The 19,584-nt window shown below is 36.6% G+C and overlaps 1 protein-coding gene across 1 annotated transcript; it reads right to left on the minus strand.

The window, feature by feature from the left end:
- Positions 1–5,683: 5,683 nt before the first annotated feature.
- On the minus strand, positions 5,684–6,655 carry LOC120621189 (olfactory receptor 3A1-like). The gene has a single exon (XM_039886544.1). The coding sequence runs from the start codon at positions 6,653–6,655 to the stop codon at positions 5,684–5,686; it is 972 nt and encodes a 323-aa protein (XP_039742478.1).
- Between the last annotated feature and the right edge of the window lie 12,929 nt (positions 6,656–19,584).

The raw sequence follows: 19,584 nt of genomic DNA on the forward strand, positions 1-19,584 counted from the left end.
ACTTTCATGTACAAAGAGGGAATTGGTAGATGCCTGGAGGAGGAACCCCAATCTCTGGGTTATAGACCCCAGCTCTTCCACTTTTCTGATATGTCCTCCTGAGCAAGTCTCTTACTTTTGCTTTTGAGACCTTGGTTGTTGCATCTGTAAAACCAAGAGTTTTTACTTACTCAGTAAGAACTAAAGTCCCTTCCTCATCACATGGGAGCAGAGGGAGGACCATGAAAAAAGAACTCACCTGTGTTGACACAGAAACCAGTGAGATTTCATGGAAAAGGATGGAAAGTAGGTGAGAATCTATACAGCTCATTCAGCTACTCCAGGGACAAGTAAGGGACTATATATATGAGATCGAGAGAGGCCAAGACCATCTCTGACAGGGAACTTCTCTGACATAGTGTTATCCCTCATGAGACCTCAAAATTAGACCAAGAAGGGGGAGGAGGATGTGGGGAGAGCTAAGGACAAGTAGATAATACAAGCACTAATAAATACCGCAGTGTTAAAGCAGTGGTGCCTCGTACTTCTGTGATGATTTAGAATTTTTCTAAATATTATCTCTATCCCCCATATTAATCTGTGGGGACAGGGCAGTTACCATAATAACTCCATTTAACACATGGGATATAGAAGAGCTGTTTGTTTTCCCAAAGTCACCCAGGGGACTAGAGGTGGAGCCAGGATGAAATCTGGTCCCTAGACTGAGGGTTTTGTTCTCCCAGATGTCAGGTCCAAGTGGGACCTGGGGGCAGAGACAAGATAACTCCTAAACCTGGGAATGAGGAAGCGACACAAGAAAGGAGGCAAAAGCTGGAGAAGCCCTTTCCAACTTGAAATTCTTAATGGATCTTCAGGAACCAAGTCCATACTCACATTGGGCCTTGTTAGTGATGGCCATAGAGACTGTGTCTTGGGAGTCCCATAATGATTCTAAGAGATGGCAGAGGCACTGTGCTGTGCCAGGAGGGAACAGGGGATGCCCCCTCAGGGGTTGCCCCCTACCATAAGTTTCTGGTCCATACCTTTAGAAGATGACAGTACAATGACAGAGATAGAGAGAAAGAAGAAATTGGAGAGGCTGTATGGTGCTGCCCTTAAGCTCTTGTGTCCTCCTCAATTAATTATTCTCCAGACCCATGTGATAGACTACTCTCTTTGGGAAACCTGATGGACTTTGTAGATAAATAATTGACCTGCTCTTCCAGTTATCAGCAACTACTGAACCCCTTTGGACTCCGACTTTGTTATTTGTAGAATGACAGTAATATCCCCTCTCAGGTTGCTGGGGGAATTAATGAAGTAATACACAAAGTTCCTAGTAGGAGATCACCAATATTGTCATTAACATAATAATAGTCGATAACATTTATCATGTGCTTGTTATACATGTGACACCATATCATGAGCTTTATACACACTAAATCCCAATCAAGCCTTGCAATAATTCCATGAGGTAGATACCTTTTTTATACCTATTGTTCAGATAAATAAAATGAGGTTCAGAGTGATTCAGTAATTTGTCTAAGTCCACATAGTTAGAACCTTGAGGAGTTGGAATTCAAACTTGCATTCATCTGATTCCAAAGTACATGATCTCAACGATTACACTATATGACTTACTTTCCCACTCCCTTCCAATTAACCCTTCTCCCCCAAACAATATACTTTTAGCTTCTGTTGTTTGTGACAAATATTGTTTCAAATATACCATGGACTATGCTCTAGGAATGAATCTAAGGCATTCAACTCTTGGTAATAATGGCCTCTGCTCTACCGTAATAGCACAGTCCATAGCACTGAGATCAACTTCCAGCTGCTAGCTCCAGTGTAAATCTTTTGTTCTCCTATTATATCTGCTACTTACTCTCACTGCAAAGAATTATGACCTTGACTTGGTGGTCATATGGAGAGCTGACCCTCCAGTGTTAGGCTTGCATCATTGGCTTAAGGATATAATATATAAATGTTAAGGCGTTTCATCATTCAGTAACATTTTTCTAAATCTAAAACTATAAAAGTATTATACATAAAAATTATAAATGATAGCAGAAGCTTAAACATCAATAACATCATAAGGAAATTAAATACACTTTTTAAAATAATTCTTAGGTAAAAGAGCAAAACAACTACTCCAGTATTGTATTAATGCAAGAATAGAAAGATCAATGCAAACCAGCCTTCATATGGATTTTCAACCTAGGTACACATCATCTTGGTAGTCAAAGATCTTTAATCCTTGAACCCAGTTTAAAGTTGTATTGAACATGTAGTGACACTACTATGGACTGAATGTTTGTGTCCCCTCCATCCTGGGCAAATTCAAATGTTGAAATCCTAATCTCCAATGTGATGGTATTAAGAGGTTGGGCCTTTGGTAGGTGATTAGACATAAGGGTGGAAACCTCATGAATGGTATTAGTGCCCTTATAAAAGTGACCCCAGTACTATCACCACCACGAGTGCACTGTGCCCCAGAACCCAGGCACTGTGGTAGTTCCATGTGGACCTGGCCCCAGGATTCTGACTCTGCTGCCATTCTGAGTGTCAGCACACCAGACCTGGTAAAAGAGGTATCCTTTTGGCTGGAACTTCCCCCATGGGCAAATTAGAAAAACAAGAGGACACCAGCAACCTTTGCCACTAAGGAACCCAATAACTCTAGCCACCACTGCTACCTGCAGGGCTTCCACAGATTGGGCCACCAAAGACCCCCTGTAGTCTTTGCCACTATTGACTTTAGCCACATCAGACTAAAAAACTTCTGTACAGCAAAAGAAGCAATCAATAAATCAAATAGGCAACCTACTGAATGTGAGAAAATATTTGCAAATTATATATCTGATAAGGAGTTAAGACCTAAAAAATATAAAGAACTCACACAACATCATACAAAAGAAAAAATAAGTAAATAATCCAATTTTTAAAAAGAGCAAAAGACCCCAAATAGACATTTTTCCAAAGAAGACATGCAAATTGCCAATAGGTTTATGAAAAGGTGCTCAACATCACTAATTATCAGAGAAATGCAAATCAAAACCACAGTGAGACATTACCTCACTGGTGTTAACATGGCTATTATCAAAAAAGATAAAAGATAGCAGGTTGGTGAGGATGTGGAGAAAAGGGAACTCTCTTGCACTATTGGTGGGAATGTAAATTGGTAGGGACACTATGGAGAACAGTATGGAGGTTACTCGGAAAATTACAAGTAGAACTACCATATGATTCAATAATCTGGCTTCTGGTTATATATCTGAAGAAAATGAAATCACTATCTCAAGGGGATATTTGCAATCCTATGTTCACTGCAGCATTATTCACAATAGGCAAGATATGGAAATAACCTAAATGTTCTCTGACAGATGTGGTAGGTATATATAAACAAAATGCTCTTCACGCAATTCTTTTATATATATATATATATGTATATATATATATACATATATATATATATATAAAAGAATATTATTCAGCCATAAAAAAGAAGGAATTCCTGCCACTATGACAACATGGGTGAAATTTGATGGCATTATGTTGAATGAAATAAGCGAGACAGAAAGACATACTCTGTGTGGTATCTTTTGTGTGTGGAATCTTTTTTAAAAAAAAAAAAAAACCAATGTCATAGAAATCGTAGAATGATGGTTGCCAGGGACTGGGGAAAAAGGGAAAATGGAAAAATGTAGGTCAAAGAGTACAAACTTTCAGTTATAAGATGAATAAGTTCTGAGAGTCTAATGCATAGCATAATGACTATAGTTAATAATATGGTATTGTATACTTAAAATTTGCTGAGAGTAAATCTTAAGTGTTTTCATCACAAATGAAAAAGAGTTGACTATGTAAAGTAATGAATGTGTTAATTATCTTGATCTTAGTAATCATTCCACAATGTATATCAAATAATCACATTGTACACTTTAAATATATACAATTATCTTTGTCAATTATTCCTCAATAAACTTGGGAAAAAATAATTCCTAATGAGAAAATATTAATGGATTATATTAGTCAGCTCAGGCCTTTATAACAAAATACCATAGACTGAGGGTTTATACAACAGAAATTTATTTTTTTACAATTTTGAAAACTAGATCAGGGTACTAGTATGGTGAGGTTCTGGCAAGAGCTATTTTCCTTGCTTGTAGATGGCCACTTTCCCACTGTGTCCTCACATGGGTGGAAGAGAGGAAGAGTTCTCTCTCAGTCTCTTCCTCTCTTATAATGCCACTGTCCTATCAGATCCGGGTCCTAATTTAACTTTAATTACTTCCCAAAATACCCCATTATTATTTCCTAATTAATATTATTTAACCTTAATTATTTCCTAAAAATCCTATCTCCACATACAGTCATATTAGGGATTAAGGGTTCAACATATGAATTTGGGTGGGACACAATTCAGTCCACTTCATGGATAATAAACATTTGAAAATATATTCAACCTCATGTGAACATCAAAGAAATGCATATTAAAATAATAACTGGTACTTTTCAATCATTATATTGTCAAAATTAGAAGAATTTATTTATAATAGCCACTTTTAACAAGATGTGGGGACAAACAGTTTTATTCACCTTTGGAATAATAAATTTTTTTGTAGACTAAGAGGGAAATATATATATCAAAAATCCATATTTTTATTTTATTCAACTCCGGAACCTTACTAATTAAAACTTATCTTATGGAAATGCTTTCAAGATAATAGAAACACATCTCTAATGAATATTGTTTACATTAATCATAATTGCAGTAAATCTAGAAACAATCTAAACTGCATCAAAAGGAATATGGTTAATTAAATTATAATTAATGCATAAATTAACACTAGGTGTCATTAAAATGGATAAGGTAAGTTTTTGGGTATTTGACAGGTTAAAAAAATCTGTGTAAACCAAACATATGTCATAACATGCCCCTTGTTGATGTGAAATATACATAAGCATGTTAATATTGATATGAAAATTTATAAACATGTTTATATACATACAAAAAACTAGAAGGGTAAGCACTAAATTCTTAACAGTGTTTTTTTTTTCTAGAAAATTAATTATTAAGAATGGGAACAGAGAGGGTGAAGGTTTTGACTTTAATTTTCCACTGGTAAAATTTTGTTTTATTTTCATTTTTATAAACATAATTTCTAATGAAAATTTAAAAATCAATGGATATTTAGGAAAAAAATAAGAGATTCCAAAGGCAATATAAACTCTCCATTATTAAATACTCTAGAATCTTCCGATGTAGACAAGGTACTGGAAATCAGTGTATCAAATTATACTGTACTAGATCGGTATCCTTGTGTGCGATCCATGTTAAAGCAGGTTGGAGGAGCTGTTTCAGAGGAAGCCTGGCAGGAGGATGTGCTAATACTTGGCACCAGGCTGTGACTTTCCATATTTCAGTTTGAGAGAATTTTTGCTGGTATATTTTTGAGAATTCACGCAAAAAATAAACATGCCGGTAGGACCAAGATACAGAGCTTCCCAGGTTCTACCTTTATATGGAGTGAAAAGGGTAGCTAAGACAAAGTGGCGACCAGCCAAGGGTTCAGGTCTACAGAGCTTGCACACCTAATAATAGGGAAAGCCTCCTTGGGGAATAAGAAGTCTCATTTCCTAAAAAAAAAAAAAAAAAGCCATTTTGCTCACTTGCTGTGGTTCTACCTTCCACAGACGCTCTTCATGCAAGGGCTCGCTTCCCTGTGAGCACCCGTTGCAAGGCGCCCTGCACATCAGGGTTCCGGAGGCTGTAGATGAGTGGGTTCAGCATGGGGCTGATCACAGTATTAAGAGTGCCAATCCCCTTATCCTTGTCCGAAGCCTCCACTGAGCCCAGACGCATGTAACTGAAGACACCAGTCCCATAGAAGATGCCCACCACTGTGAGGTGGGAGCTACATGTGGAGAAGGCTTTCTTCCTGCCCTCTGCAGAGCGTATTCTCAAGACAGCAGCTGCCACATGTATGTAGGAGGTAACAATAAGAATCACAGGTACACCTGCCATGAGGATACTCAGACAAAAGAGGAGCAGTTCATTGAGTTGGGTGCTGGAGCAGGAGAGCTGAAAGAGCTGTGGGAGGTCACAGTAGAAGTGATTGATCACATTGGGACCACAGAAGTTGAGCGTAGATATGGCTACAGTGTGGGTCAGTGCATTGGTGAAGGCACAAGCCCAGGATACAGCCACCAATATTCTCTGGACCATCTGGCTCATGCGGGTGCTATACGTGAGGGGCCGGCAGATGGCCAGGAATCGGTCATAGGCCATGGCTGTCAACAGGAAGCAGTCCACACCAGCCAACTGATGGAAGAAGAAAAGCTGTGTGAGGCAGGCTCCATAGGGAACTGTACGCTTTTGAGACAAGAGACGACTCAACATTGAGGGAATAGTGACAGTGATGCACCCAACGTCGAGCACTGATAGGTTCCCCAGGAAGAAGTACATGGGCGTGTGGAGTTTGGGCTCCACCAAGATGGCGGCCAGGATGCTGAGGTTGCCCCCAACTGTGACCAGGTAGGCAAAAAGAAAGAGTACAAAGACAACTGGTCGCAGCCCTGGTGTCTCTACCAAGCCCAGCAGGATGAACTCAGTAACGGCTGTTCCATTGGTCCCAAATTCTGGCTCCGCAGGTCCCTGTAAGTAGATACCCATAGTGGAAGGGACCAGTCTTCCCCATTTAGTTAGTCCATAAAGATATATTGACTCATTTTCATATGCCAAGCCCCAGGGTAAATTCCCAAGTGTCCTAGTGGTTATTTTCCCACCCCTCAGGCCACGCCTCACTCATTAATTTTGTCTTCACCTCAGTCCTTACCCAGCTACTAGGTGAGTTGCTTGATGACACAACTACATTGGACTTCCCCCACCTCCTTGTGAGAAGTATATAAATTCTTTCTTCTTTTGTTCCCTAGAATCAATATTATTATTTTATTAGTTTCAAGTATACAGTACATTGGTTTGACATTTATATAGTTCATAAAGCGATCCCCCTAATTGCTCTTTCTCTCCTCTGTCTCTCTACCTAGCCAGTATATTAATGCTAACTGCATTCCCTATTCCATGCTCCCCATCCCCATTTAGTTATTCCATAAAGATATATTGACTCATTTTACATATATTCCCAATATAGACTATCGATCAACTACTAATTTGTACTGCTGTAACCCCTCACCCCATTCTCCCAGTCCCCCAAACTCCCTCTCCTCTGTCACCAGATTGTCCACTATATTTATGAGTCTGTTTTTGATTAATTTGTTCTTTTTTTCTTAGATTCTGCATATAAGTGAAATCATATGGTATTTATCTTTCTCTGACTTATTTCACTCAACATGATAACCTTTAGGTCTATCCATGTCATTGCAAATGGTAAGATTTCATATACTTATACAAATTATTTTAAACTATCAATGTAAATATAATTATTATGTAACATAAATTTCCTTAGCTTAGAAAAAATGAAAGCCTTCCAATTTATTTTTTCAAGTTTGCAAATCTTAATATTAAAATGTAACAACAACAAAAAAGGAATTATTTTATACTACCCTCATTGGTAATGTGTATGCAAAAATCTTAAGTACAATAAATGAAATCCATCATTATATAATAGATTTTGTAAGAAGGAGAGGACGATTTAATATTAGTTAAACTACTTTTTTTTTTTTTAAAGAAAGCTGTGGTACTTATATACAATGGAATATTACTCAGCCATAATAAGAGATGAAATACTGCCATTTGCGACACATGAATAGACCTCAAGATAATCATGCTAAGCGAAATAAGCCAGACAGAAAAAGTCAAAAACCACATGATATCACTTATATGTGGGATATAAACCTAAAAGCAACAAATGAACAGGACAAACAAACAGAGCCTCATGAGCATTGACTATACACTAGTGGTTACCATAGGGTGAGGGGGAGGTTGGAGGAGGGAAGTAGACTGGGTAAAAGGGGTCAATATGTGGTGACAGAAAGAAATCTAATTATAGGAAGTGAACACACAATGTAAATATATATATGCCTTACTGTTAAAATGTACAGCTGAAACTTACTGGATTTCATTAACCAATGTCACCATAAAAAATTAAATAAATAAATAAATAAATAAGCAAATAAATAAACAAATATAAAAACAAAGTAAATCTACTTTTATATTATAGCATATTAATTGGCTTTAAAAGAGGAAAATTTTCTAAAAAACAATTCCTAAATGTTTACATATATTCCCAATATAGAGAGAGAAAAAAAGAAAAACTTCTTGTTTCTTGAAATGGAAGTACACCACTTGAGGTGACAGGGCTATCCACTGCAAATCTCTATTATTCATAATGGTGAAGTTAGTAATGATATTTCTATTAAAATCAGAAATACTTGTTACTTCAAGTATTTCTCATTATTCTAAAAATTTTAGACAGAGAAATAAAATACTTAAATAATAGAAATGAGAAGGAAAAGAGTAATTTGGAAACAATAACTGTCTAAATAGACAACCCAAGTGAGGAAAAATAAAAACTGGACGACTCTTCAAATTATTAAAATATTAACAAGTTAGATTAAAAAATTAATTATAAATAAGCCAATAGATTCCTTACATGCCAACAATAATCAGCTATAAAACCTAAAAATTCCAATCGTAAGGTGAAATTTTATACTATAATATTAAAAGTAAAGCAGGAAGTAAATTAAACCTAAATTATAAATGCAGATTCCTGGAAAAATGACCCAAAATAAACATTACTAAGTTTCACCGACTGATAGAAACATGGGAGATTTTTCATTCTTTTTTTCCCCCACTTTTCTTTTCCTTTTAAATGATACAATGAATCAGATTAACTTTATAATAATAAATATATTTTTCAATGTTCTGTTTTTTCCCGATTACAGAGGACTTTAAAGGCCAGCAATAGTAGCCCAATGGCTCCTCCTCTCTGTCATGTTTCCATCAAGTTCAAGGTGCTTCTACTCAGCAGATTAAATAAAGGTTTAGAGTGCTACGTGGATCCTAATTTGCCTCACTGCTCTATGAAGAAATAGTATTTGTTCCATTGTACTTTCTTAAATTTACTTATAACAAAAGAGCCAACTTGCTTACCAGTTTTTGCCCAAATTAATTTATGTGGTATCCACCCGTTGAAGCTTTTAGTCTGTTTTATTCTTTGTATGCATGTTTTAGCAGAACGTGGATGTTTTAAGATTACATTTATCTTCTACTTAGTAAACCAATTTTTTTGACTTTTTTTCTGTCTTTTTGATTTTTTTTTTTAAATATAGTAGCTTGGTTACATTATTGGTGCATGGAAATATTTAGTGTTTTTTTAAAGTATAATTAAAAACATCATAGATGATAATAATTAAAAGCTATGATTTCTGCAACTGTATTTATGTATATGAATAATGAAGATAAATTTCTAAGTATTGAGAAATAGTTTAAATCCAAGACACAATGTCAGTTTCCCATCAATAACATAAACCCTGAGTCACGGTGGGAGGCCTACATTCCCCGTGGGTAATATTCAGCCATTATCCATTGGTACAGAGAACCAGTCTGGTGCTTGTTAAATATTTTGACTATAACTCCTACCCACATCGTGGCCTTATCAGTGCATATAGCAGTATATTCAGTATACTCTCTTTCGTCATTGAGTCAAAGAAGGACCCAAGATGGTTGACATCTTGGAGAGTATCTACTCTCTCATTTTACTGATGAGGAAACTATGGTGCAGCATTTTGGGGTTGAAATTGATGGATTAGACTGAATACTAAATATATACAAAAAGTTTGGTTTTTAAATTTTTTTAAAGTACCTGTTGGTGGGTCATCCCTTTGTATGCTTGCTAACCCCCAAAGAACTATGAGGCCATCAGAGAACTATGAGGCCATCGGAGAAAGGATTTGTATAGGGATATCTGAAATGTGTTCACTGTCCTGACCAGTCCAAGATGTCTTCTTCCAACCAAGTCCCCAAGGGGTGCTTCCTGATACCCACCAGGGGATGAAAATATCCATGTCCTTCTGCAGTTCTCTCTGGAGCCACTCTGGACGACTCTTCTGACCGAAAACCTATTCCCTATCCTTTGTATCTGTGCCTTGCAAACCTCACAGTCTCTTGCTTACGGACCTGTCATAAGTAGCTTGTGAACAAGCAGGCTCTTTGGATAAGTAGGTCATGGTTACAAATAGCACCTGCCTCACTTCATCTGCTTCTCCATTCACTGTGTGGCTCTCCTCCCTGACCTATCCTGTGACAGCCTTTCCTCTGATAGAACTGCCTTATTCAGTTTTTCCAAATCTGTCATCAAATATCACAGAACCACAGGTCTTTCATGAGTGCAGTTTCTAAAGGTGCTTCTCAGGCACCAATAGTTTGTCTCCCAGCCCTCTGCTTTCCATTTTTCGTAAAGAGTTCCCATTTTGCCCAAAGGAAACCAGCCTGCTTTCCATGCCTCTTCAATGCTGTATCTCATGGTCTTCAACTAGTTGATGGCAGGCTACAGCTTCCCCCTCCCCCCAGCCTCTTTCTGCAACTTCCCCTCCACCATTATAATCATCACTCTTTCTTGTTATTCTCTCAAAATAAGAACCTGGGTCCTTCTCGTGTTAAGAGTTTTTCTGATAATTATAGATAGTGCATAAAAATAATGACAAATATAGAAAAATTATACAAGTTTAGGATATCTTGCAAAGTTCTTGTCATGAATGTCATCTTGTCCTGTCTGGACAGTCCCTTGAAACCACCCCAATGGCCACTGACTTTCTTCTTCCATTCCCTGTTCCCTTGGCCAGCAACTGACTCTCTAGACCCTGCTGACATCCTCTTTACTATAAAGCTGATTTTATATTTGCACGTAAGACAGCAGCTTCAGACACGCAGGCATAGTTGATGGAAGCGTCAATACCGGAATCCAAATTAGATTCCCATGTTATCTGAGTGTCAATTTTAGGGGATGATGCATAGAAGATTCTATGTGAGAAATTTAATGCTGTGCCTCCTGATGTCCCTAAAAACTCTGAAATTCATGATTCCTGTTGTGTCACCACCCTCTGGGACTAATTATAGACTTAGACTCATTCAATAATTAATATGTGAATTGAGATATCAATGGGAGCAAAACAACTCCCCACATATATTAAATAATTAAAGAATAATTTAAACTACCTTCCAATTACCCTCTCAAGTCCACTTTAACTTGAGTTATAAGTTTTCACATTCTTTGATTTCTTACTTCCCTATCTTTATTCAAACTGTTTATCTGTAATGTCCTCTCACTAATTCCAGATGCCCAAATTCTTTACAACAGGGGTCTCCAGCCCTTGGGACACAGACTGGTAGCAGTCTGTAGCCTGTTAGTAACTGGGCCCCACAGCAGGAGGCGAGCAATGGGTGAGGGAATGAAGCTTCATCTGTATTTGCAGCCACTTCCCAGTGCTAGCATCACCACCTCAGTTCCACCTGAGATCACCAGGCATTCTCATAGGAGCGGTCCCTGGTGCCAAAAAGATTGGGGACCCCTGCTTTATGCCTCAACTAAAATATATGGTGACAAGAGTGGTCCCTGGTGCCAAAAAGATTGGGGACCCCTGCTTTACGACTCAACTAAAATATATGGTGACAAGAGATTTGACTTTGGATGGTGAACACACAATGCAATATACAGATGATATATTATTGAATTGTACACTTGAAACCTATATAATTTTATTAAGCAATGTCACCCCAATAAATTTAACAAAAATAAAATAAAAATAAAATGTTTCTATTCTGTAAAAGTTTTCCTGATGCTTCTCCATCACAGACTCCACTAATTCCTGCAGCACTTAAATTTTAGATTTCATAGTACTTATCCCTGCTAACCTCTTGCATGGTCATTTCTCAATGGAGTACCCCACTACTCCTCTAACCACTCTAAGTGGCTTCAAGACAGATTTATACCTGACTCACTCTTGGTGATTCTCAATACCAATATCATACTGTACAGTAGGCGCTTAATATTTTTAGAACAAGTGAATGAACTTAGCCAACAAAGACCATAAATCAATAAGTTTTCAGTGAAAGGAGGTATCAGATTAGGCTACAGGAGTTGTGAAACATTTTCTGGGTGAGTTAGAATTTATGCAAGACAATGAAAGAGTGATATGATTTGAGGGAGGTGTAAGTTTGAGTAAAAGGCCTAGAAGTTCTGCTGGAATCTGTAGGAATCTCTACTCCCTTCGTCCAGATAGGTTACTGGGGACAGTTAAGACAGTAGTTAAAACAATTCATCCGCTGACACATGTCTTTTCTTGAAAATAGTTCAAAGGAATTTGGTGACTAGGAAGGGCAGCCCCTATGAATAAATAAGTCTAGGCAAGAAAAGTACACCCCTCAGAGATGCCAGAAGTGAAGCTTACTTATCACTACCAAGAATCTAGGATGACCACCAATCTATCATCATCTAAGAAGTCCACCTTAAACAAGATCACTATGGTGACCTTAACTGAGGAGGTTCTTCTAGATTATCAGTCAGGTGTCAGAATGAGCCCCAGGCTTCCTTTGCTGAGTGTTCATGGCTCTATGCTCTGACATTCCAACTAAACCTTTCGTGCATCTGATAGTGAAAACTCAATAAGGCCCTCTGATGTCGGGGTCTAGCCCAAGGTTGCTACTTGAGGAATGGGTCCAATAGAAAGGTTGAATTTTTTTTCTTTAAAAAAAATTTTATTGCTTAGAATAGTTTTACATTTACAGAATAATTGCAAAGATGGTACAGAGAATACTCATATACCTCATATCTATTTTCTTCTATTATTAACATCTTTCATTAATATAGTAAATTTTTTACCATTAATGAACCAATACTGATCTATTATATATTATATCATTACCAATATATTGTTATATTAATATATTATTAATAATATATAATTACCAATATTATACATAATATATAATTATATAATTAATATATAAGAATGGCAACAATATATTAACAATATATCAATATATTCATATATTATTATTAAAGAAAGTCCATACTTTATGCAACTTTTCTTAGATTTTTTTGTTTTTAACACATGCAAATTATTGTATAATACATTATAATATAAAGAAAATAAAGGTCATCAGAAATCCCATTGTCTTGAAATAGCTACCATTAGCATTTTGTTGATCATCCCTTTATGTATATATGTGTTATTTTATAAAAATTGCATCATAACATGCTTAGTTTTTTTTTCCTATTGTGGATACTTTCTATCCCTTCCTCCACATTATCTCTTCTCTCCATACCTGCCTCCAGGTAAAGGAAGGTTAGATACTCAACTCTGATAAAAACAGAAAGCAGTCTTCATCCAAGAATGTGAAGCATTGGTAAAGTGGCCTGGCATGGGAGAGTCCCAGCTCTTTCTTTGATTTGATGCATTACCCTGAGCAAGACTCTCTTTCTACTGAGCCCTGTGTGAAATAGAAGGTTTCACTCACTTGGTAACAATCAAGTTCCTTCTTTATTACTAAGAAGCAGCAGAGAGATCCTGGAGGTTACTCACCATGTTACAGGTACAAAAGCCAGAGAAGTTTTGGGTGAAGGGAAGGAAAGAGGTTGCAGCGCTGTGCAGGCCCTAGTCCAAGAAAGCAAGGGAGGGCCATATATAAGAAAATGAGTTTAAGAGAGATGAGATCATCTCTGTTGTGAGGTGCTATCCACTGCAGTGCCATCACCTAGAGACCTCAAAAATTAAACCTCCCAGGAAGCGTTGGGGGTTTGGGGAACCACAGACCGATAAACAACCCAAGCCTTTTATGAACCCAATAATGATGCTTCACAACTTTATGATGCTTTTGATTTTCTCAAAAAGGCCTCACATCCAACTCCTTCCTCTACCTCTCGTATTAGTTCCATGAGGGTTACTAGGGGGTGTTATTAATCCCATTTATCTCACCAGGACAGTGCAGTCCAGAGAGTTTATTCATCTTCCCAAAGTCACCTATGGAGCTAAGGTGGAGCTGGGACTTGATCAGAGTATAGACTGAGTGTGTTGCTTCCCCAGATTCCTGGCCCAAAGAAGGGCTTTGAGCAGAGAGTGGCTGACCCCTAGGCTCGTCTTGACCTGGGGATGAGAGGATGCAAGAAAGGAGGCAAAGGAAAGAAGACTTCTCCAAACTCAGTTTCCTAATGAGTCCTCAGGAATGCAATGCTTTTTCCTTAGGAATTTGTTAGTGAGGGCCACTGAGATTGCATCTTAGGGGTCCCATAATGATTCTGGAAGTGGCAATAGAAGAACTGGGTTGTGTTAGGAGAGACCACAAAGTCCCCAAAGATGTCATCCCCTACTCTGAATTTTTAGGCCAGGGACTTAGAATTTGAGGGTCTTAGTGATGAGATTAATGAACAGAGAATGTGAACAAGTTGTCTAGCTCTCCCTCAGTGTCCTACTTCCTGTTCAAACAGTGAGTGTGCACCATAATAGAGACCTTGCATTTCTTTAGCAGTAGGACCTCTAATTCCTTGTACTTTGCCAGGGAAGCCTCGTGCAATATGAAAAGCGTGACATGGTATATAGTCAGACTCACTTTTCCAATTATTAATGTGTGACTTAGGACGAGATGCTGAACTCCTCTGGGCTTCAGTTTCCTCATCTGTGAAATAAAAACAATATCTCTGACCACATAGGGTTGGTCTGATATTTAAATAAAATAGCATGCTTACAGTACTTGTTAGGGGATCAACTACTACTACTACTACTACTATTACTACTACTACTACTACTAATAATAATAATAAAATAGTCATCACTTATATTGACAGTGTTTTGGTACATCATCTTACTTAATCCTTTCAGTAACTCTATGCCATAGTTTGCCCCACTTTGCAGAGGAAGAAAGTATGTCTCAGAGAGATTTAGTAACTTGACTGATATTTTACCTCTAAAATATAGAAGAGCTGGAATTCAAACCTCATCATGTGGTTTTAGCAATTTTCCATAAAATATTTCATCCGCTTTTCTTCCAAATGCTTTGAAAAGCAACTGCTGCCACATCATACATCCCTGTGACTGTCTCTGCCATCAAGACATACTCTGATGTTGGTGCCAGGCTTTTTCAGCTCTTTTTCATGGTCAATCATAGATACCTCCACCTATAAGATACTAGTCAATTGGAAAAGAGTTAGTGGGCATATTTTCACCTTCAGATGCTTACCATCCATCTTACAATGTGCCTCATATCTCTCATGCAGTGGATGAGTCTGAGGTTCCATGTCCAAGTCACACTCATTCTTGTAAATCCAGTCCTCAGCTCTAGACTCTAATTTTAGCTAAAATCTGCTACCATCTACTATATGACTCTCTTATTGTCTCACTAAGCTGCTCCTGCCTACCCTATATGGTGTCATAACATATTTTAAAGTAATTAAGTTATTAAGACTATGTCATATTTGAGCAAAATTAGAGAATGAACCAATTCTTTTATTAGGGAAATAACATGAGGAAATTTGATATATGACATGAGTAGCTAACAAAGCAGTAGGAAAAGGACAAGCCTTTTAATAAACAATGCTGGGGCAATCGGGTGTCCACAGAGAAAAAAATGACACAAAATATCTTTCTCACTCCATGCATTAAAATTAATTTCAGGTGGATGAGATACTTATATTGAAGAGTAAAAACATAAAACCTTAAGAATAGTCAATGGAATATCTTTATGATCTTCTAGGAGCTCAACCATTCTTTAAAAAGCACCCCAAAGCATTAACCATTTAAAAAAAAAGACTGAGAAATTTGCCTACATTAAAATTTGAAACCTCCACTCATCATAGGACAACAATTTTTAAGTGAAAACAGCTATAAATTAGACGAGATTTGCAGCACATATAGCTATTCTGGAGTATCCAGAATATGTCAAAAACTTCTGCAACTAATAAGAAAAATACAAGGGAGCCAATAGAAAGTAGGCAAAACACGTGAACAGGGATTTCACAGAAGAGGAAACACAAATGGCCAGTGAATCCAGGAAAAAGAACTCAGCCTTGATTATAACCTAGTAAATGCAAACTAAGATCACACTGAAGATATCATTTCATACTCACTATATTGGTCTAAATGAAGAAATGAGATAATAGCAAGTTTTAATGAGAATATAGAGCAACAAAAATTCTTATACACTGATGGTAAGACCATACAGGCACTTTAGAAAACAATTTTGTTTTATCCTTTACATCTGAAGACACACAAATTCCATTCCTAATTAGAGACCAGAGAGAAATTCTGTGCACCAGGATATGTGTACAAGAGCGATCACAGAAGCAAAATACCTTCAAACAGAAAATAAATGATAAATTGTGGTATTTTCGTACCATGTAATGCTATACAGACATAAAAAATAGATAAATAGTTGTAAGCGCTAATATAGGAGAATCACACAAACATAATGTTGGGTGAAATTAACAAGTCAAAGAAGAATAATTATTGCATGATCTCATTTATATAAAGACCAAATATATACAAAACATATCATTTAGAAAATCACATAGCTGGAATAAAAGGTTTTTAAAATGATTTTCTTTTTCAGAACAGTATTATATGAGTGAGGAGATAGAGAAATAGGATTAAGGAGGGACACACAAGGTTTTCAAAGGCAATGGAATGTTTTATTTCATAAACTGTGTAGTAGGTAGAATATTTGCTTTATTGATTTATTATTTTTTTAAGTCAGGTTTTTTACAAACTGTAAAATTCACCTTTTGTAGGTGTATAGTTCTATGAGATTTGACCAATGTATACAGTTGTATACACCACCACCATCAAGATATAGAATATTTCTATCATTCCAAAAAGTTCCCTCATGTCCCTTTGTAATAAATCCTATTCATTCACCCCAACCCTCTAGAAACTACTGATGTGTTCTCTATCATTGTAGTTTTGCCATTTTGAGAATGTTATATAGAGGTAATCATATAGCCTTTGTGTCTTTTTTTGCATAAAAAAAGAGTTATAAACAAATACTAAACTCATGTAACTGATAGGCTTATTGAAGTATTTAGGGGGAGGTGTACTGATGTCTACAATTTTATTTGAAATGCATCAAAGAGTAAGATGAAATGATAGATGGATAGAGAGATGGATAAATGAATAAATATGTGATAAAACTAGTACAGTAAATTATAATGATAAAATCTAGACGATGGGCACATGGGTGTTCATGGTATAACTATTTGAACTTTGCTGAATGTTTGAAAACATTTACAATAAAATATCAAGGGAAAACAGTCAGTCTATCATTAGATAGAAGACTTGGCCAAATACCTTGCTGTCGCATATACTTGTCTTCATAACCTTTGAAACCAATTCTAGGAGTCTGTTCTAAACAAACAAGAGTTGTATGCATAACGGAAAATTTTAAGTAACTTACCAATAAGGGAATAATCAAGAAAAGTTTATATTCTTTATTAAAATTCTCTCTTTCTGTAGAGCCTGGAGATGGGACTAAGGGGGAATGGCGCCAGAACATGAGCTTCCCTCTGATAGTCTACCCATTGTCCTTGGACTTGGGCATATCACCTCTCTCCACCCTCTCCCAGGAGATTCTACCATCCCTTGTACAAATTGACCTTAGCAGGACTCTCCCATCACTGTCATTTGTTGACTCAATTCTAAGGTGAAATAACTTATTCTCAAGCTGAAAACACCACCGCATATGAATATTAGTGTTTTATGTATTAAATGCATTAAAAATAAAATAGGCAAAGTATTCTTAATCAAATGAAAAACAATTAAAAAGAGACACTGTAGGTTTTTTTTCAGCTTTGTTGGGAGCGGAAGTCTGAGCATTGTAGCAAAATCATCTAGTTGAGTAAAATTTGTATCACTATCGTCTGTAAGTAAATATGATGTAACCATCATCATCATCAACAACATCATATCTCTCATAAGTCCCAATATAAGTTATTTATTTTATTTTATTTTTTAGAAAAAGTAAGATTAATCGAAAGTACATTTTAGAAGGAGATGCTAAGGAAGGCTGCAGCCCTGTGGAATTTGGGAAGTGAAAAGATAAAAGAAATAAAAGACAGAGTACTCTTCAAGAGAGGAGCGGGTTTTTAGCAAAGAGAGCTATAACCTCAATATAAATTAAATGGTCTAAAAACTCAAGCAAATTTGCTTTCTTTCCACGAGTTGATCTTTGTTACATGAGAGCTTTGAATTGTCACATGTTTATATAATAAATCTGTTTTCTTTTTCCTTATAGTTAACCGAGTTAAAATACTTCTGTTAAGAAACAAGTCACCAGGCTTTGAAGCCAGTTAAAATTACCCTCAAAATAAGGATATAGGCAAAAGATATGGAGAACGTAGGTGAGGGATATAAAGAATACATGTTTCCCCTGTCTCTTCCAACATAAGTAATTAAGTTATTTGTACTTTTGTCATGATATAATAGGAATCTAGTCTTGAGGATGTAGGATATCAATGGGTGAGACAAGATCTGTGCACAAATTCGGGGTAGACTACTCAGGGCATAGGTCAAAAATCTGAGATGCAGAGTCTTGGATGCCTAGACCTTGAGAATATCATGCTAAGCTAAATGAGTCAGACAGAAAAAGCTGAGAATCATATGATTTCACTTATATGTGGGATATAAAACTGAAAACAACAAATGAACAAGACGAACAAACAGACTCATTAACACGGACAACAGTTTAGTGGTTACCAGAGGGAAATGGGGGAGAGGGGAGGTAGATAAGAGTAACGAGGGTCAAATGCGTGGTGACAGAAGGAAATTTAACTTTGGTGAACACACAATACAATATACATATGAAATATTATTGAACTATATACTTAAAACCTAATTGTTACATAATGTCACCCCAATAAGTTTAATAAAATAAAATAAATAATCGAAATAAATAAATAAATAGATAGATAAATAAATAAATAAATAATAAAATAGTGAAAATTGGAAACTAAATACCCAATGGTTAAGTAAATTTGGATACATGCAAATGATAAAATATTAGAAAGTCATAAAAATTTAAAAAATAATATACTACATGAAGCTCAGAATATAAAGATAGTTTTCAAAAGCTGAAAATAAAATTTTATTCAATATCATGACTTTTTATAAACAAAAAGTGATTAAATGTGTGTGCACATGCATTCATATGCATAGTGATTACATAATAGCTATTTGTTCAGGCCTGTCTTCTTCATGGGGTGGTAAGCTCCATGTGAGCAGGGACCATGTCTGTCTTGGTCACCTCTTGACTAGCACATTTCTGGCAAGTAGTAATTTGCTTAACGAATAGTTGCTAAATAAATGAATGGCATACATAGTCTCATCTCCTTTAAGCATGGTGAAAAGGGGCATCTGGTTTGGAGGATGAGAAGTTCTGGGTACCCATTTCTTCCCCGCTTTCAGTAGCTTAGCAAGAATTTGGCTCAGCATCTTAGTGGAGTAAAGGGCTGATAACCAAGGCTGAGCTCCACTGGAGACTCCCCTGTTTAACAAACTTACTTCTTCATCTAGCAGGCACTGGCTCTTAGGCCATTCTACGCACACTTCCAATTCCTACAGTGTTTGTGGGTGATGGAGTCCCTCTCTATTGAAAAGCTT

Source organism: Pteropus medius, unplaced genomic scaffold, assembly GCF_902729225.1.
Source record: "Pteropus medius unplaced genomic scaffold, Ma_sr-lr_union100, whole genome shotgun sequence".
Taxonomy (NCBI): Eukaryota; Metazoa; Chordata; class Mammalia; order Chiroptera; family Pteropodidae; genus Pteropus; species Pteropus medius.

Coding starts and splice junctions, on each gene's coding strand:
- LOC120621189 (XM_039886544.1), bottom strand. CDS start 6,655: ATGGGTATCTACTTACAGGGACCTGCGGAGCCAGAATTTGGGACCAAT.